The sequence below is a fragment of the Drosophila serrata genome, unplaced genomic scaffold (genome assembly GCF_035046125.1).
Source record: "Drosophila serrata isolate PLE 108 unplaced genomic scaffold, ASM3504612v1 contig_8, whole genome shotgun sequence".
NCBI classification, from domain to species: domain Eukaryota; kingdom Metazoa; phylum Arthropoda; class Insecta; order Diptera; family Drosophilidae; genus Drosophila; species Drosophila serrata.
The window spans coordinates 383,526-404,329 of NW_028256906.1; the positions used below are offsets into that span (position 1 = coordinate 383,526).

General features: G+C 35.4%; 4 protein-coding genes across 12 annotated transcripts in view; 2 read left to right on the forward strand and 2 right to left on the reverse strand.

The window, feature by feature from the left end:
- Positions 1-20,804, forward strand: part of dnc (phosphodiesterase dunce) — a 227,933-nt gene that overhangs the window by 72,480 nt on the left and 134,649 nt on the right. For 4 of the 9 annotated variants that reach the window (XM_086826384.1, XM_020953011.2, XM_020953012.2 and 1 more), the window contains exon 1: positions 20,542-20,716. Coding sequence is in view for 1 of the 9 variants with exons in the window: in XM_086826378.1 (XP_086682504.1) it covers positions 5,251-5,307; positions 5,394-6,600; positions 6,666-7,062 (1,661 nt within the window). In the remaining 8 variants the exon portion in view is untranslated. Of the gene's footprint in view, positions 1-5,189; positions 5,308-5,393; positions 6,601-6,665; positions 7,063-20,541; positions 20,717-20,804 lie in introns of those variants that run through there. The other 5 variants (XM_086826389.1, XM_086826412.1, XM_086826423.1 and 2 more) reach the window with 3 other exon arrangements.
- Positions 151-2,120, forward strand: LOC147645133 (uncharacterized). Its single transcript, XM_086826608.1, has one exon. The coding sequence runs from the start codon at positions 1,081-1,083 to the stop codon at positions 1,405-1,407; it is 327 nt and encodes a 108-aa protein (XP_086682734.1). The 5' UTR covers positions 151-1,080; the 3' UTR covers positions 1,408-2,120.
- On the reverse strand, positions 3,270-3,446 carry ng4 (new glue 4). The gene has a single exon (XM_020952853.1). The coding sequence runs from the start codon at positions 3,444-3,446 to the stop codon at positions 3,270-3,272; it is 177 nt and encodes a 58-aa protein (XP_020808512.1).
- On the reverse strand, positions 9,052-12,267 carry Pig1 (Pre-intermoult gene 1). Its single transcript, XM_086826573.1, has one exon. The coding sequence runs from the start codon at positions 9,953-9,955 to the stop codon at positions 9,410-9,412; it is 546 nt and encodes a 181-aa protein (XP_086682699.1). The 5' UTR covers positions 9,956-12,267; the 3' UTR covers positions 9,052-9,409.

Here is a 20,804-nt window from a genome sequence, read left to right on the forward strand (position 1 = left end):
TAGGTAGTTATTTTGTTGTATTTCTTATAATAAAACTAAAACTAAAAAAAAAAATTGTAACTATCTCACATACTATTTTTTTTTTTTCTCTTTAATATTTAATAGCTGTTATATTTATTTACATTCAAGATGAATAATAAGTAATTCTCATAATAATAATAATATTAACTTTATTATAAATACCATAACTTCATTATCAAAAGTTCATAAAAACTCTATACCGATAGGAATTAAATTTGTATTTTTTTTAAACATAATTATTTAAATTATGTGCGTATTTACTAAGATATAAAATGAGCCAAAACCTGGTCTGACAACTTAAGTATTCATTATTTGAACAATTGCAAAAAAAGGACATGAGCACAATTCCAAAAAACGTAGCTCTTAAATCTATTTTAAACATTTCGGAAAATCATATTCATTCTTACAGGAAGTCACAGACTATAGATTAATTTCTTCTATATATTTTACTGTTATAGAATGTTCAAGTTAAGAGTCTTACATTTTTCTTTTCAATTTTGAATTGATAATTAGTATTTAAGGCTTTCTTTTTACTTCCCCTAAGAATTCCCTCGAGACTGCCCCCTTAAAAAAAGTATGATGTTTTTCTTTTAAGAATTTTTTATATTTGTCCAACACTTAGGATAAAAACTTAACTATGTTAATAAACTAGAAATAAATTAATAGAATCTTGGGAATCATTGGTTCAGTGTCAGGATCATCTATATAAGGAGGTGACTTTCCAGAATCGGAATCCGTACTTAGATCAAATATCTTAACTTCCGGCAGGGACTTGGTCACAAAATTTGAGTTTGAGTTTGACAAAAGTTGAGTTGGCAATTGGCGAAACTAACCAAGTATTTAAACAATTGCGCAAACCACAACTATTGCGAATTTCTTATTTGTCAAAAAAACCCGTATAGATTCTTTGCTTTTCTGCAAGCTGCTGACCCAATTTGCAATTCTGCAAGCAAAACTCTCCGGGACATGACTCAAATCTAGGTCGAAAGCCAGTATAAAAACTCCACAAAAGACTCCAGAAGAGCATCAGTTGATCAGCATCCGCTCCAGTAGCTCAATATGAAGATCTACCTCGTCCTTTTCCTTACTACCATCCTTTGTGCAATGCTGTCTATCCGCCAGTCGGAGGCTGCATCCAGCACCACCACAACATCCGCTTCTGCCACAACCAGTGCAGCTGCCTCCAGTTCCTCCGACACTACAACCGCAGCCAGTTCCTCGGACACCACCACAACCACCGATGCCACCACAACGACCCAGAAGAGTTCCTCCACCAAGACAAAGAGAGTGACTAAACGCCGAAGAACTAAGCCAAGAATTGTAAGGCGTAGTAGACATAGAGACACTTCGACCAAGTCCCGTCGGAGGCGCAGATACTTGATCTAAGTACGGATTCCAATTCCTCCTTATCCTGAAGATCCTGACACCGAAAACAATGATATGACATTCCATTATTTTTCTTTCCTAGCTCGTAAGCCAAGCAAAGTTGTTATCCTTAGTTTAAGGCAAATATAGAAAATGTTTTAAATACAATATATATATATACCTTATTAGGGGGAAAATCGTATGAAATGGTTAGACGAAGGATGTATGGAACATTCCATTTAGCATTGCCATAACAATTATTTAGGTGCACTTAAAACAAAACAACAAATCTTTATTTTTATTTTCCTAAGTCACCTGACTCCTTTGAGACATTATTTTTGCATACGTCTTGCTTCTGTGTCAATTGTTTAAACATTTGGCCATTTGGCTGTGTGTGAGTTTATTTCTGTGCAAATTTTTTTTTTTATTTGCAAACTTTCTCTTCCACTTGTTCAAAGACTCTTTTGTGGTGCAGGTTTAATTTTAGCATTTCGCAATTATTTTGCGGAAATATACCAGACCAAATCTACTTTGGTCTTTGCAAAAAATTAAAAGCTGTTCAAATAACTTCGATTGCGTTGATTATTGGCTTACGTGCGGTCTTATTGATTAATAAACTATTTTTATAAATTGTATTTTTAATCCATACGGTTTCACTGAATGAAAGTGAAATTATTGTTGGGTTTTAATTAAATCATTTACTGGTCACAATTGTTGTTTAAAAAAAGAAAGAAAGAAAAGACTTTAAAAGAAAACCAAACTAAATTCTCTAAATATATTTTTATATCCTTCAGGGTATTACTATTTTAGTCAGAAGCTTAAAACTATGCGAAGCAGTCATTTCCGACCCTATAAATCATATATATTGTTGATCAGGATCTTCTGTCGAATCGATCTAGCCATGTCTTGTAAAAAAATACATTTTTGAAATTTGTTCAAAATTTTTAAGGGGTTACATTTTCAAAAATTGACAATAAAAATTTAATTTTTTTACATTTTGAACTGAGTATACAGTATTGTTAATCTAACAAAAACTAGCACAGGAAAGCTTTCCGAATTAAAATTAATGTTTTTTTGGCTGAGTTATGAGCTTTTGAATATTTGATTTGGTGCTATAATTGATATATATATAAAAAAAAAGAAGATAAATACCAAGTTAAAGAATGCGAATATTTTCAATTAAGTTATGATCGATTTTCAATTAGATTCTATAATTCAAAAGCAAACTTTAAACTTTGGTTTTCCGAAGTTATTTTTCTTTCTTTGTTAATCAACAATTGTTTAGGCTTTAGAGTGTTAAGTTTTAGCAAATTGGCAAAAACTATTTTATTAATTACCAGACATATCCCAAAAGTATAATATATTTTGCTATATCTTTTACAACAATTCTGGCCGCTGTTTTATTATATTTTGTTATTAAATAAATAAACAATCTCACATTTGGTAGACCTTAACCTATTCTGGCTTGTTTTTATTAAATGATAAATAAATGTACAATGGAAGAGAAAGTAAATAAATTCGAATTTTAATAAATAAATAATAATATTATTCAATAGGATATACTGTTAAAAATATATTCTAAAATTTTTGTTAATTTATTTGTTATTTAGAAAACAGATAAACTGGCACATATATGGCAATAAAATATCTATTTATATCGATACATTAACGATGTAAATATATTTTCTGGTAAATCTTATTTCATTATTCAACAGACAAGTCTTACATTTTGTTTAATAATATAATTTTTTAAAGCTTCCCATCCACGAAATGATTATTAATTATAATATCGACTAAAGGTGATATTTATCCATAGTTTTTACTTTTTTTTTATATTCTTAACCAACACTTAAACAAAAAACCAAACAAAAAACAGGCATTTCTTAATACTGAAAGTAATCGTGCTTCTGATAGTCTGTAAAAGAATCAATGTAATCCTCGGGATGATAATCCAGGCTATTGTAAAACACATCCGGTTCGGTGAAATCCTCCACTCTGTAGAGAAACTTGCAGATGAGAAGCCAGGGCAGGACCCAGAGCAGGAGGAAGAGTGCCTTCATATTCGTATAAAATCCGTGGGGCAACTAATTAACGCGAATCGCTGACGGGGCTACAACATAGCTTCCAGCTTTTATGACGGCTCTCACATGTGGGTCAGTTTGAGCAGCTGCCGTTTGGCCCTCCCAGAGCTACAGATTCTGTTCGCGAATGTTGGCAAATATGTGACTAACCCAGTTCCCCATCCAACATATCCACATAACCATAGGGTACTTTCGGGCGACAAATACAGCTGAAAAAAAGATGCTTAAAAGCGGAAGTGTAGTAGCACCTATGGGAGTTTATGACAGGTAGAAAAGAAAGGGGATTTTTAATATGTAAAGTGAGTTATGTTTTGGGTTTGAAACTAAAATTAATATAGTGAATATATGAGGGTATTTTTGTTTATCTATAAAATAGATTTTAGTTGAAGTTTAACAAGGAACAGGAAAGAAAGTTAACTTCGAGAAGCCAAAGTTGCAGTTACCCAAAGGATCATGAAATTGAACATAACTAAGCCACAAATGCATTAATTTTAATTCAGAAAGCTGTCCTATGTTAGTTTTTATTAGGTTAACAAATCTGCATACTAAGTTTAAACATTTTAAAATTTTAATTTTTTGTTCAAATTTTTGATAATTTTAACGATGAAACCCCTTAAGAAATTTTGAAAAAATTAAAAAAAAATATTTTTCTACCAAAGATGGCTAGATCGAATCAGCATTTGGTGCTGATCAAGAATATATATGATTTATAGGGTCAGAAATGACTCCTTCACTTAGTTTCAATCTTGTAACTGAATTAAAATATAAAAAACATAAAAATTCCAAGTGGAATTCCTTCATTTATAATACTCTGCAAGATTAAGATATCAATATTCTTGAATAAATGATAATTAAGTTAGGCTGTTAAGTATACACACTCTTAATAAAAATTGCTGTATCACTTTAAAGTAAAATTAAGTAATGGGGTCCATGGCATTAAGGAAATTAATTGGAAAATAAATTCAAAGCTAGCACAGCTAATTCTAGAGCTAGACCTCATATCTCTTATATCATCTATATTCATAATATAATTGTGATGATGATTATGACTTACCGCAATAATTATCCTTAGTCATCATTGCTTAAGTCCTTCCCAGTGTAGAGTTCTTTATCCAAGAGTAACTTCTGATTAGGCATCGTACATCGAAGTGAGCTGCTTCCTGGTTATCCGGATGTATTGCATTGCCCTAGTGATACATTTCGGGTCGAAGGGCAATCACTATCACTTATCACTAACGATGTAAACAGCGGGGAGGCCGCGCACAGACTGAGGTCCGAGCGACATGGGTGCCTCTATTTATACTGTCCGAGGAATGAGAACAGAGAAAGTGGGAGCGAGAGAGCAACGGCTTTCTCCAGAGATGAGCAGAGAAAGAGAGAGTGAAAGAGGCATCCCTATAGATGCACAGAAAGAGATAGTTAGAGAGGGAGAGAGAGAGAGGGAGTGAAAAAGGAAGCGGGAGAAAGCAAGCCCGGGAGAAAGCGAGGCCGGGGAAAGAGTTTATAATATTACGCTCACAGTTTTGCATTTGTCTTTAATTAATGATTGTTTCTTTATGATATAGTCTTTCGATCTTAATTAAATTAAAGCCGAAATTATAAATAAGCTTTGAAATAAGTTAATTTAGTAATGTTCATGTAGTTTATCCGTAAACTTTGTTACGTTCTCTTAAATCATAAATACTTATTAACTCTTTTTTCTTGTATTCACTTTACTTGCAGCTCTTCCTCTTGAATAAAGATGCATTGGTGGCCAAGGAGATAACTCCTGATCGCAGTGGGAATGATGCGTTTGGCGCGCTTCACGCAAAGTTTCTCGTTTAACAAAAATGCGGCCAAGGTGGAGGGGGCAACCTTAATTAATTCTTAAAATTTCTATAATTAAGCTTAATTATTTATTTGGAAATTTTGTGTGTTTAATTACAGCATCGCGGCAGCGGCAGTAGCAACGGGAACGGAACCAGCAACGGCCAGAGCTTAGGTGGCAGCTGCAACGCCAACGGCCTGGCAGCCAGTGGAGGCGTTGGAGGGGGCGGCGGCGGCGGTGGGAGCGGGAGTGGCCGGGGGAGCGGCGGCGGCGGCGGTAGCGGCAGCGGCAGCGGGACAGGCGCATCCGGTAGCGGAAGCGGAAGCGGGATCGGCAAGCGGAAGTCAAAGGCGCGAACAAAGTGCTTCGGTGGCACAGTGTTTCGGTGTTGCCTCCCTTGTCGCGGGGGCGGCTCCGCAGCCCCCGCCACAAGTCCGCCCCAAACTCCCGCCCAAACGCCGGACGAGCTCAAGGCCAGGCCGGATAATTATCAAGAGAAGCCGCAGGACAATCAGCAGCAAAAGCAACAGCAGCAACAGGAGAAGCTGCCATCGGAGGAAGGTGCTGAAGAGCAGCAACGTGAACGCCTGCTGAGCAATCCCGATTTATATACCAGCGGCGAAAAGAAGCATTCACTGGCAGAGACCATCAATACATCGGTCACCACGCCCATCTCCCTCAAGACCCTCATCAACGACGTGGATGAGGAGGAGCTGCTAGGACAGCAGCTGAGCGCAGCGGATATTGCAGCGGCCAGTTTGGCCAGCGGCCTTGTGGCCCGTCGTGCCGAACCGGAAACGCTGAGCGACGCCAGTGTATCACCCACGGCCGTGATCCAGCAGCAGCTGGCACAGCCACCTGCCCACCTGGTCACTACCAGCACCGCAACCACGACAGCCTGCACCGGCAGCCTGCTCAGCCAGGTGACGCTATATAGCAACAGTCCCGTCAATCAGACGCCAAATCCCACCCAAGGCCAGGCCCAGAGCCCGAGCACGAGTGCGAATCCAAATCCAAATCCCAGCCAGAGTCCGAATCAGAATCAGAATCCCAACCAGAATCAGCAGCGTTGCAGCTGCCAGCCGCAGACCTCGCCGCTTCCCCACATCAAGGAGGAGGAGGAATCCGAGCAGGCCAACTCCAGGCAGTTATCCCTTAAGGAGGAGCAGCAGCACCAGGAGCAGCAACAGGAGCAACATTTGCCTCCCATTACCATAGCCAGTGGCTACTGTGGCAGCTGCGAGAGTGTCCATCACTCCTCGGCCACCTCATCGTCAGGCGGTACAGCGCCAGGAGGCAGTCAGCAGGCTCAGGAGTATATTGCAGGTAAAAAGATTTAATTTGAATGTAATAAATACTTTTTTGTAATAACAATAAATTATAATTTGCAGGCACTTCCTCTACACCCTCGCCGCGAATTAAGCTCAAGTTCCGTAAACCGCACAAATCCTGCTGGTCACGCATTGTCCTTGCACCAATCGGTTCCACAGGCGGTTCATCCTCAGCCGGCGGCTCCACTGTCATTGGTAGCAATTCAAACGAGACTTTAGCCTCGAGCAGCACCACCGGCGGCACTGCCACCACAACACAGAACAGCAGCAGCGCCAGTGTTGCTGCACATCATCGGCTCACCTCGTCGTCAGCCTCGGCGCTTGCCTCATCGCATCCAAGCAACTCACAGTTGCTACCCACCAGTAAAATGCAGGCGGAGCAGGGTTCCATTGGGGATCTGCAGAAATATCATAGTCGGTATCTCAAGAACCGTCGTCACACATTGGCCAATGTTCGGTGAGTGTGGATATATTTTGATTTAAATTTTAAATTTAAATTTAAGAAGATAGATTTTTGAAGCCCTTTAAAACAGCTTTAAGTATGAATAATGCCCCCTAATGTGATCGCACAAATTTGAAAACCATTTCAAAGCCCTGTCTACAGTTTTTCTATGTGTTCTTAATATTTTAAAATGGCAACAACAGCCGCCTTGATCTAGTCTTTATCTTTTTAAGTAAGTTTTGAGTCTCGATAATATAGCAGGTATTAACCAGACTTAAAGCCTAAAGTCAAGCTCAGCAAAAACCCTAAGTAAAGAGTTTTCTACATGTACTTATATATATTTTAAATGGTGACAACAGCCGACTTAATTTAGGCTTTATTTTAAATCACTTTAAGTCAGCTTTAAGTCTACCTAAATACCACCAATCTCAACCTTTTCAAAGCTTCGAGTCTAGAGTTTCCAAGACTCTTAATTCCCCGACTTTAATCAGTCCCATTAAACAAGAAAACAGAGAAAGAGAGCGAGAGAGCAAGAGCTATCTCCAGAAATGAGCAGAGAAAGAGAGAGTGAAAGAAGCATCCCTATAGATGCACAGAGAGAGATGGACATACTGAAATAGATAGAGAGGGAGAGATAGACAGAGAGAGGGAGAGGAAGTGAAAGAGGCATCCCTATAGATGCACAGAGAGAGATAGAGAGGGAGATCTAGGCTTTATTTTAAATCACTTTAAGTCAATTTTAAGCCTAAATAATGCCACCAATCTCAGCAATTTGATATCCTTCTCAAACCTCCGAGTCTAGAGTTTCCAAGACTCTTACTTCCCCGACTTTAATTAGCCGCATTTAAATGTTATAAGAACTTCTCACTTGGCCTTCAAACTCACTACAATTAAAGCGAAAGCCGCAATTATAAAAACATTGTTGGTAAATTTTTACAAAACAAAGTCTATCTAATTATACGCCTTATTTTTTGCAATGTTTGCACAACTGCTATGCTTAGCTGATTTAACAGAGACCGAGAGCAAACGTCAGTTTTTAGCCAGAAAAACACAGCCAACTAACCCAGCTAGCCAAACCAAACTGAAAAGTTAGGCCAGGCCAATGAAGACAGCCAATTAGCGACTTACAATGAAATCAATTTTCAGTTAGTCGACTTAATCGAATTAGAAAAGTTTAAGTGACAGAAACTTTGAGTCACCGCAGGAAGTCGGCCAACGAAGAAAAGCTGTTGATTTTCCCTGTAAACGAATACGAGAGACTAAAGGGGATTGGTATTGAGATTGTGAATTGGATTTGGTTTGGCTTTGGCTTTGGCTTCGGCTTTGGCTTTCTCTTTGGCTTTAGTGGGGGTGTGACTTGTGTGTGTGCGCCTCTTGCTTGAATAAGTTATTGCGATGACTCTCAAAATCGAATGGATAATTGAACTGATTGTGGGCTCTGTCTTAAATGCCAGACAGTTGATAAGTCATCGATACCGACACCTGTTTGCGAGGGCTTTTTGTGCTTGCTATTTTCCACAAATACTTATTGTTGCATATTTTGCAGATTATTTTTTGAGGCATGTCATGTGCCTTTTCTCGTTTAGTTTGGACGTCTCTTTTAAAATATGGAATGTAAAGAACACTCCGAATTAGGTAACATGAATTTGTGACTTGGGAATTTGTTTGTTATAGTGAAATAAAATCATTTCTTTATAGCCTCAATTTTTAAATTCTTAAAATCTTGAATTTAGTTAGAACGAAAGCGTCTCTGTATTGCTTCTGGAGTTAGATCAAGTTTTGCTGGAAATTGTTGTTGAATAGTTTTATTAAAAACAAAACCGTTGAGAAGTGTCGTTAAAGTGTTGCCAAAACTTACTACTGAATAGTGTATTAAAAAATTTGTTGTTGTTGTTGAGAAGCTCTACTTTACCCCACTGTTACATTTTTCTTTTTTTTGTTTCCTACGATTTCTTTCTACGATTTTTTTAACGATGCTCTTGTGACTTGTTTTAAGCCCTACACTTGTTGTCCTGGCTTCTCTTTGTCCTGATTTTCCTTCAAAAACGGTGCATTTGTATTCGTTTTGTCATATTTCTGTTCGCTTCTGGCATATCAGCAATTCCCTGAATCGGCAGGGCAGATTGCATTTTTTAATTTCCAACGAAATATTCATTTCCACGTCCTCCTCCCTTCTGCTGGCGCACAAAAGGATTGCAACGAAAATGTTGTCCCGCCGATGCACACACCAATACACCAATCAATTATTTAAATCATGGGAATAAATAAATAAGGGGAAAAAAACACACACACACATATTTATTGTGTAAATTCTCTGAACTCTTTTTCATTTCATAAATGATTTTTATGTGGAAAATGGAGTTTAACCACGCCTCCTGGCATTGTTGGTGTTGCGGCGCCTGCTGTTGTTGTTGGTGCGACGATTGCTGTTGTTGTTGGTCCTGCGATTGTTGGTGTTGCTGCGCCTCTTGGCAGCTGCCTGTCGCCTTCTGTTGTTGTTGTTATTGTTGTTATTGCGTCGCCTATTGTTGTTGGCCTTCTTCCTGATGTTGTTGTTACCATTGTTCCTCTTTCTCCGCCTGGGAGCAGGAGTAGGACTGGAATCGATATCAGAATCATCATCGGAATCGGCATCAGAATCGTTATCGGAATCCTCAGGTCCCAAATCGGAGCCATCATCTACATCGGAAGTATTGCTGCCCGAGCCCGACGATGGGGAATTACCCGTGGTGGGTGCTGTAATTGGAGTTCCTGCCGCGGTATCATCTTCACCATCGTTATCGTTATCGTTATCGATATCCGCACTTGTATCATCGGCACTGGTATCGGCATCAGTATCGGCACCCAAAATCGTGGCTACAAAGAGCCCGAGGAGCAGGAAACTCAATAACAACTTGTTCAACTTCATTTCACGAGATCTTTTCTATCTTCTCTGACGGCTTGTCTAACGTTGAATCCCAATTTATAGACAAAATTCCAGGCGTCAGAATATTTGTTTAAGCGAAGGCCACAATAGCAAAAAATTAACCGAAAAAAACACACATACTCAAAAAATCTGTAGAAACAAATGTCGATTGAAAAACAATAGAGATGAGAGGTGATTGGTCTACAGCGAATGACGCCATTGGTAGTATAGAGTTTGTTAGTTTTAAGTCAGGTGATATTTTTTCTTTGATTTCTGTATTTAGCTAAATTAAAGACTCACTCAAAATCAAACAAAATATATTTAAAAGTGTAAATGATAGTAGATCATAAACAATTATTAAGTAATATTGTGTTTTACACATTTGATTTGCTCACACAACTGGCACACGCAATTTTTCCATACAACTCCAACTCCAAAAATAAACACAAAATGAAAACAAGAAAGGAAGCTAACTTCGGCACGGCGAAGTTTATACACCCTTGCAGATTGAAATTCGATCACTGGAAATTAATGCAATATAAATTATTTATACTTATATAAATAAACAATAAAGTAATGCCTACTTTCATTTCATTCGCCGTTTTGCAATTTCCTCTAACGATCCTTTGCATGGCAGCTATATGATATAGTCGTCCGATTTTTATAAAACTTAACAAAAAATTCTAGATTAATATAAAATGGCTCTATCAACTATAAAACTATAAAAGTTATAATTTGTTTTCTTAAAATTCTCCGATTGTTCCCATGGCAGTTATATATATGTATATATATAGTCCACCGATTCGCCATGCTCCGACTTATATACCAGTAAAATTATATATAAGAATAACTCCGTAGTTTCATTTAAATAGCTTAAATTTGTTCCAAAACAAATCTCGCACATCTGTGCATATGATTCGCAATTGGTTCTAACGTCCCCGGAACGAAGTGACTTCTGCCAGCCAAGTCTTAGGCATGTGTTGTGTTACAAAAGTTGCAAGTCATTGTTTACTAGTGTTCAAAGTAAGTAACTGATCATCGTACTTACTGGTAATACATACTTACTGGTCATAGATACTTACTGTGTAGAGTTACTTAATGTTCATTGATACTTACTGATCAGAGTTACTTAATGGTCATAGTTAATTACTGACATAGTTCTATAAATCGTCTGATTGTTCCTATGGCAGTTATATATATGTATATATATAGTCCACCGATTCGCCATGCTCCGACTTATATACCAGTAAAATTATATATAAGAATAACTCCCTAGTTTCATTTAAATAGCTTAAATTTGTTCCAAAACAAATCTCGCACATCTGTGCATATGATTCGCAATTGGTTCTAACGTCCCCGGAACGAAGTGACTTCTGCTGGCCACATCTCAGACATGTGTTGTGATACAAAAGTTGCAAGTCATTGTTTATTAGTGTTCAAAGTTAGTAACTAATCATACATACTTCCGGTCATAGATACTTGGTGATCATAGTTACTTACTGGTCATAGATACTTACTGGTCATAGATACTCACTATTCAGAGTTAATTAATGCTAATAGCTACTTACTCATTATAGATACTTACCATTCAGAGTTACTTACTGCTCATAGTTTTATTTCTTCAATTTTCCGATCGTTCCTATGGGAGTTATATATATATAAATATAGTCCACCGATTTGCCATGCTCCGACTTATGCACTAGTAATATTATATAGAATAATTATTCCATAGTTTTATTGCTTACTCTTATATTTGTTCGAAAACATATCTCGCACATCTGTGCTTATGATTCCCAACTAGTTCTAACATCCCCGGAACGAAGTGACTTCTGCTGGCCACATCTCAGACATGTGTTGTGTTACAAAAGTTGCAAGTCATTGTTTACTAGTGTTTAAAGTTAGTAACTGATCATCCATACTTACTGGTCGTAGATAATTTCTGACCATAGTTACTTACTTATCATAGATACTTACTGGTCATAGATATTTACTGTTCAGAGTTAATTACTGGTCATAGATACTTACTGGTCATAGTTAATTACTGTTCAGAGTTACTTACTGGTTATAGATACTTAGTGATCATGCTTACTTACTGTTGATAGATACTTACTGATCCTCTATATTTATTGAAATTATAATTCCCTGCAAGGGTATTTGTTACAATGGTTATGAAAACAAAAAAACCTCGATGATCAATAATGACAATTACGGAGCAAAAAAAAAAAAAGATAAATAACCCCAACAGCTGCGGTTAAGCAAATGAAAGAAAGTCAACTCATGTTTGAGTTGAGCTGAGTTTAGGTTCTACCAGGCCCAGAAATTGAAAACAGACCTTTTTCATCTTGTAAATATTTGACAAAGACCAGCACGAGGCAACAACGTGTCCACTTGAAAACAAAAAACCTTAACAGATTTACAGAATGTATTATTCTTCTTTTTTTTCCCGTTGATTTATTTTTCTATTCACCTTTGTAGCAATATTTAACTCCAGTAAGATACTTTTTTTTAAGTGCAAGCCAGTGTTGTGTCAAGAGACCCAATTTTGTTGGAAATTTATAATTCAAAATATATACATGATTTATTTTTGTTATTTATTGTTTAATTTATATTTTAATGCTTCCTTTTTTATAACATATAGTAGAGTAGTAATCAGCTTAATATCACTTTTCTAATTATTCCATTAATTGCTTAATTTAAATCTCCGAGTATTTAAATGCTGTAAATCTGTAAGAAGAAATCCCTACTGTCTGCTGAAGATATTACCCCCTAAAGGAGCCTGCCTGCTCTCCACCTGCTGTCAGGTGAAATTCTTTTGTTTGGAACATTTAACGAGGGGCGTTACCATATTTCCAGCCCACTAAACACAAATTACACATGCAATTGTCGCTGTCCATGGGCACCGACGACAATGCTGACAATTCCAACAGATCCAGATCCCACGGACCCACATCGCGTGTGTTAATGTTGCCTATCCAACAGGGGGAACCACTACCTCAGTCTCTGACACTGAAAGAAATTTATAGAAATTTAACAAAAATCCAATTACTATATGTGCCTGGTTTATGTTAAATTTGATATCTTCAAATATATATATAGTTTGCATTTAAAACTATATATTTATATGATAAAAGTATTATTATTTCTCTTTAATATTACAAAGTATTTGTAGTTAAAATTATGAATTTATTTATTATTTATTATTTCTCTTTAATATTTTATAATATTTCTACTTAAAACTATAAATTACTTTAGTTATCAGTAGCCATTTTCTCTCTGTTCATGGACTACTTCACTTTGGCCCATTGTTTTTGCATTTTGCACGCCATTTCTGTGTGGCCACAGCGGAAATGAACCTGCTGACAATGCAGGCAACTGTACTTTGGCAGCGGCACACTCGCCGGTCCATCAGTGTGCGTGTGAGTGTGTCCCTAAGTGTGTGTGTGTGTGTGAGAGAGTGTATTCTGTGTGGGTGAGTGCAAAATGTTGTATTAATTTATCACAGGAAGAGCCTTGAGCTGACTCGTCCTCAATCATTTGGGTCTACGGATTTTAAAGGAACTGGGAAAAGGTTCACCTGTTCGAAAGTTTAAATTGCTTTAAATTTGCATAAATATATAGTGAAAAAATTTGATTAAATTGTAGGTAGAATATTAAAAAAAAATATATATTAATTAAACAAGAATTAAATATTTAATAATCCGTAAAACAATGAAATAAAATAAATAAATTAATAATAATGTTAATCTCAGGAGCTAATCTTAGCTATAACAAACTCCTTTAAATAAAATGTTTTAAATAATTTATCATTTATATTTAATAATGTAGAAATATTTATAATGATTATTGCAACATATTTTTTATTTGATTTAAAGCTATTGAATATTTATCGAAACCGGCTTAATTATTTGCTTTAGAGCTATAAATTATTCCTTCAAACTGGCTTAATTAAATAAGCTGACAGATGTTTAAATAATGCCACCGAAATTAGGCCAAATAAATGTTTAAATATCTGTACTTTTCTCCTTTCCATCTTGAGAATAATATATATATTTATATATGCATACACTTCGCGCCCCCCCGATTTTAATTACTTCCATAATTGTGGGCGCCATTTGCCGTGTTGCATGCCCCATTTCATATTTCTTGGACAATTTGATTTACATAATCTTCATTGATGGCAATCATCTGTTGCGCACACGGGGGGCTCCACTCTTAACCCATTCGAACCCTTAACCCCTGGTAGACCCACCATGCCATGCATTATTTAACTCTTTTGTGACATTTCCGCCCAACTTGGGACTGAGACTAGGACTGGAACTGGAACTGGAACTGGGGGCCTTTGGGCCTGGCTGGCTCTCACAATAATTCACGCTTGAGTGGAGCTTCGTTGCTGGTAGTCATTGAACTTCAGCTAAATGTGTATAGATATTATATATTATATTTAACAATCGGGATGGAGAGGGGAACTCATAAAGGACAAGGGACTAACGAGAACTCGAACGCCTTGAGCCTGCCCCAAAATAAACTCGTAATTAATCAATACGCCAGCAGGCCTTAAATTTTGTTGCTGTTTTTCCATTTCTTTTCCTTTTTTGGCGATAGATAATTAAATTATTTTTACAAAATTCAATAGGTAAAAGTCCCAGAAGATGTACAGAATTATCTGTATACTTTAAAATACAAATAATGTGAAAGATAAATACGGTTAGATTCATGGAGATTAAGAAATGATTTATTTTATAAAGTTGTTATTCTTCTGAACTTAAATTTCAAATGTAAATTTAAATATTTATATAAAGAAATAAGAATTTAAAGATATATATAAAAGGGAATAAGGTATTCATATTTATAAAGAGAAAAACTTAGCATATTAGGCTTTAATGTTTAAGAAATTTAACATTTTATAAATTTTTGACGTTTTTTTATGGAGTTACCCCTTACCAAATTCTGAAAGATTCAGTTAAGTATAATGCCAAATTTATTTTTTAAATGTTTTATCGTTTATTGGTTATATATATATCTAACTCTCGGCTTGTTGGCCTTCATATACCTTCAGGAAAACCCAGTGTATGTGTATTATATTTACATTAAATTGATATATTTACATGCTAATTTTTATAGTTAATTAAAAGATTTTCAAATATCATAACTCAGCCAAAAAAGCATTAATTTCGATTCGGAAATCTGTTCTGTGCTAGTTTTTGATAGTTTAATAAATCTACATACTATAATTAAAAATTTAAAGAATTAAATTTTTTTATAATTTTTTTGCCAATTTTAACGATGAAACGCCTTTAAAAAAATTTGAAAAAATTTCAAAAATTTTATTTTTTACCAAACATAGCTAGATCGATTCAGCTTTTGATGCTGATCAAGAATATATATGATTTATAGGGTCGGAAATGATTCCTTCACTGATTTTTTAGCTTCTGACTGAAATTATAATACCCTCTAAAGGGTATAACAATCAAACCAATTTTTCAATTAATAAAAATAATTGAGTATATTTTATGAGCAAAATTTATTCATCATACATTATTTTCTAACCAAATTTTAAATTGTTTATTTCCAATAATCATGAAGCCTTAAATTTTTACTGAAATAGGTAAAAAAAATATGTATTTTATCAATTAAAATAAAATATTAAATAATGGCAACTGTATAAAAATAACAATATCTACTATTTAAAATTAAAATGAGTAAAAACTAAATTTATTTACAAACAATTTACCTAAATACCCGCCACTTCAAGGCATTATTCATATTTAACATTAAGTATACGCACTGTGCAACAGCTTTATAAAGCTCAAAAATGGCTTCCCTGCAGAAGCTTCACAATTTTTCCAAAAATTATAAAGCTTACTTCGAAAACTTTCACATTGTGCCAGACAAAACTTTCACCACACCGTTCAGAAGCTTTCCCCAGACATATTTACCTCGGAAAATCCGTCTTTAGATACATTTCAGCCAATAGCAAAACCGTCAGAGAGCTTTAAAAGCTAACCCCTTGAGTCTAAAGACAAATTTATTCACCGATCCCTGGCAGCCATTAGCCGGAATTACGCGGAAATTGAGTACCATAACCTTGACATTCGAGGCGGGGAAAAGCGGAAGTTGGTCCAAAAGGTTAGCCGCTGCACCTGACAGGAAGCGTGGCCCGGAAATCGGTGCTTGGTGCCTGGTTATCAGTGCTTCTTTGGTGTTTATTTCTTTTTTACTTGGAACCTCTCACAATGTCCTCCAGAAGACAAATCAAAGAGTTTGCCGCCTCCACAAAGCTGCCAGGAAAATAGATTCATGCCGGTAAAATAAGAATACATTAATGTGTATATACATTATGCACTTAGCAGCCAATTTTCCTCAGCTCTTTGAGGTTGAAGGTTAAGGCTACACTGGGAAAAGTAATGTTATTTATCAATAAGTAATATATTTTTATTGATTTGTATATCCTTGTAGGGTATTATAATTTTAGTCAATAGCTTATAACTAAGTGAAGGAGTCATTTCCAACCCTATAAATCATATATATTTTTGATCAGCATCAACAGGGAATTCGACCTAGTCATCTCCGGTAAAAATAAAAAATTTAAAAAAAAATTTCAAATATTTTTAAGGGGTTACATCGTTAAAATTGTAAAAAAAAATTGGAAAAATTTTAACTTTTTTACATTTTAAATTGAGTATGCAGATTTATTAACCTAATAAAACCTAGCATAAAGACGGTTTCTGAATTAAAATTAATGCTTTTTTGGCTAAGTTATGAGTTTTTAAAGCTTTGATTTGTTGATAAAATTTTCATATGTAGAAAAATATCTATAAATATCGATTCAAAGAATGCCTTAATGTCTTAAGCTTAGTAATTGCAAACTGATTTTGTTTATTATTCATTCCCATAATTCTTCCGAAAATTGTAGACAAAAATTTCCATTTATTAAAATTTTTATAAATTAAGTTATAATTTATTTTTGCAACTGCATGAAAGCGGTGCAAGCTCACTCCGTTTGTGCAACATTTTTGAGTGGATAGTTGCCACTGCGGTTGTCACCTGCCAGGTGATGTTGCAACACAGGATATTGTGGTTTGAGATATGCAAAAGTCAAAGGTCCCACGTTGTGGGTGTTATTCAATGAAAATCTAAAGATAGCATTCGCTGGACATAAGAAATTAGGGTATCAAATGGGTCTAAATAGTGCCTTTTGGTAGTTAAGAAACTAGAAAGAAATTGTTAAAGATATTTAATTTATGGTATCAAAGTTGCCTCATTCTGCTTTCTAAAAATATTAAAATAATTAAAGAAATACTAAAATTACCTATTTTATAAATTTTATAGTATAAAGTAATACATAAACTCATAGTTTCTTAGAGGTTTCCGAATATTTTTAAATAAAAACAATAAGAATTAAGAATCATGAAATAATTCAACAAAAAAAGAAAAAATTCTTGCATTTTCAAAACTTTATTTTAATTACTTTTCTGTAGAAAACAAAGGGGAAGAAAGGGAAAGAGAAAAAAGAATATGCAGGTTCAGGGCATACCTGTATTTATAAGTACATATTATATATATTTATATATATATATATATATATATTCGCAGTCATGACTCAATTATCTGCAATTGTTATTTGTTTGTCCTCACTTTACATACGTAATGAAGTCTGGAACTCAAGCAAATATTTTTCGTATTCCATGTGAATTTCTTGGGAAATAAAAACCATACCCACCGTCCACCAACTGAATTAATAACAATTTTCCTCTCTCTTTTCTTGTTTTCTTTCAGGTGAGTTTTTCATATTTTAATATTGTTGCAATTATGAATAAATCGTAAGTAGAGGAATGTTTATATATATTTATATTTAAAGCTTTAAGTAAGATACCATATTTCTATTTGGGTATTTAAAATTCATGTATAATATTCTGTAAAGCCTTCGTTACTCGTAAGGACCTCTGGCCAGTTCATTAGAAACTCCTTTCGGTTGCTAGGCTCTGTCTCTTGTCTTTAATTTCTGCAAAATTCTGTCAGTTTTAACATATAGTTGCATGTGGCAAATGCACCACAGATGCCGGCCGGATGTTCAGTTTATCAATAATTGAGGCCCACAAGGGACAAGGAGGGGCCAAAGGTCCTGCTTCGACATATTCAATCAATTTAACTGACATTTTCTATATCTATACGCCGCTTTCAATTATGTTAACTATGAAATGGATACGAGAAATGAAGCTGATGAGTGGGTTAGTCTCAATATATGTATTTATGTAAATACAAGCAAATATTTCAAAGAATATATTAAAAGGGAATGAATACCAATACTATTTAAATAGTTAAATAATTAAGGGAATTTATGAAACAAATTAAAGGAGCGTTTAAAGATATAATGCTCTCTGTTCTCTGAAGAATGTTAAATATTTCTTTTCAAATAAAAACAACTTAAATATATGCTTAAATATTATAAAAAAAAGAGACAGTAACTTGTATAATCGCTTGGCCCAACCTGGCTTCATTACGAAACTACAACCAACTGGCCAAGTTAATTACGAAAGAGCGATCTTTCCATTAAACAAAGCAAAACACTTGCACAAACTCAATTGGAATGGAAATAAAAGAACTCAAATGAAATGAAATGAAAAGAAAAGAAATGAAGGGAAGAGGGGAAAAAAACATAGAAACAAATGAAAAAAAAAAAACGAAAAAGAAAATATATATAACGAGAACAAACAAAGCCAAGTGAGCAAAAGAAGGAAGCAAACAATTTCGAATGCTGAAACAAAAATTGACTTAGAAACTTTAACTGCATAATGGAAGCTGCTGCTAGCCCCGGAAAAGCTGCGAAAAGTGGGTATAAAAATTGAAAGCGGAAATGTGGCCAAGGACCTGGGCAACAAACAAAAAAAAAACTTTCCATTTCCATTGGGATAAAGGAGCGACACTGAGCGGCATTTATTCCCTGCAGCGCCTGATAAATGTTTGCTAATTTCGTTAATCATACGCCGCGTTGCCCCTGGCATATATATACATATATATCCATACATACTTATGTATATATATGTATAATAGCCATTGTTGTCTGCATCATTCGGATGACTAATGCTCGGGGGATGCTGAAGCTAAAGCTGCATCTCTTCATCATCACGATTCCTCCCCATCACCATTTTGTTGCCAATGCAGCTTAGCCCCTTGTTTTTTTTTGTTCCCTCCACTTTTCAAATTTTTTTTTTAACGGCCCAGTCAGCCAGCTAGCTAACGAACATGTTAGCCTGGTCGACAAGAACCGCCAACTAAGACACCCATCAACTGGCCAGGTTTTAGGCCAACCAACCAACCAGACAGCCAGCCAGCAACATGTTTGCTCGTCCAGGGCTATTTGCCGAAGGCACAGTGGTTTCGATTGGGTTCTATCGCCAGAAAATTGTATTAACAAATGATTATTAGTAAAGCAAGAGTTGGTTTAATCCTTAATTCTTATTCTAATGTGAAAGAGATATTATTTGGTAATATAAACTTAAGTGTTTCAAGTTAGGGAAGGTTTAAAAAATATCGATTTATCGGTCGATCATTTGTATGGCAGCTATATGATATTGAAGTTCGACTTTTATAAAATTTTTAACAAAATTCTTGACTAAAATATATATTCTATATATCAAATTTGATGAAAATCTGTTGAAAATTGGAAAAGTTATAATTTGTTTTTTTAAAATGTTCCTATTGTTCCTATGGCAGCATTATATATGTATATATATAGTCCACCGATTCGCCCTGCTCCGATTTATATACTAGTACAATTATATAGAAGAATTATTCCATAGTTTTATTGCTTACTCTTACATTTGTTCGAAAACATATCTCGCACATCTGTGCTTATGATTCCCAACTGGTACTAACATCCCCGGAACGAAGTGACTGCTGCCAGCCAGGTCTCAGATATGTGTTGTGTTACAAAAGTTGCAAGTCATTGTTTATTAGTGTTCAAAGTTAGTCATTGATACTTACTGATCATAGTTACTTACTGGTCGTAGATACTTACTGCTCATAGATACTTAATGTTCAGAGTTACTTAATGTTCAGAGTTAATTACTGCTCATAGTTATTTGCTGTTCAGAGTTATTCAATGTTCATTGATACTTCTTGATCATTGTTACTTATTGATCATAGTAACTTGCTGTTAACTTCAGCTACAGTGATATAGTCGTCCGACATATATACGATTGAGAGTATATGGAAGACTAACTTCTGACTGAACTTATATTAACCCTTAAAAAAATGCGATTTTACTTCTCTCTATATACCAAACCAGTTGAAATTCTTTGACTTTGATATATCCACAAAAATTCTTTCTTTCAAATAAAATGTGTTAATGGAACCACGGCTTTGTGGCAAACATTCTGGCAGCCGGGCTTTCGATTTTGGTCTATTTGTTTGATTTACGTTTGCACATTGCCTGCCAATCGGCATCGAGAGCACAATTTTGGGATTTGTTTGGCTTTTTTCTAGTAGACCGCATCGAGCTTGCTTCGAACCTGTTCAAGTTCAAGCGTGTTCGAGCATGTTCAACCATGTTCGAGTCGTGAAAGCAACCAATTTCAAAGGCATTTCCTACCGCTTATCGCGTTGCCAGTTCAGTTGCAAATCAGACGTCTATCGTGGGAGTCGAGGCAACAGCAGCAGCATAAAAGCATTAAAGCATAGCAGCATAAAAGCATTAAAGCATAGCAGCAAAAATCGGAGCAACACAACATCATCATCATTTCAACTCAACTTTGTTCGTTCTCAGTGCGTTTCATGCCTATTTTTTTCCAAGTGCTACCTATATTTTTTTTCCCCTTCAGTGTGTGACAACAAAAATATAGATAAATATATA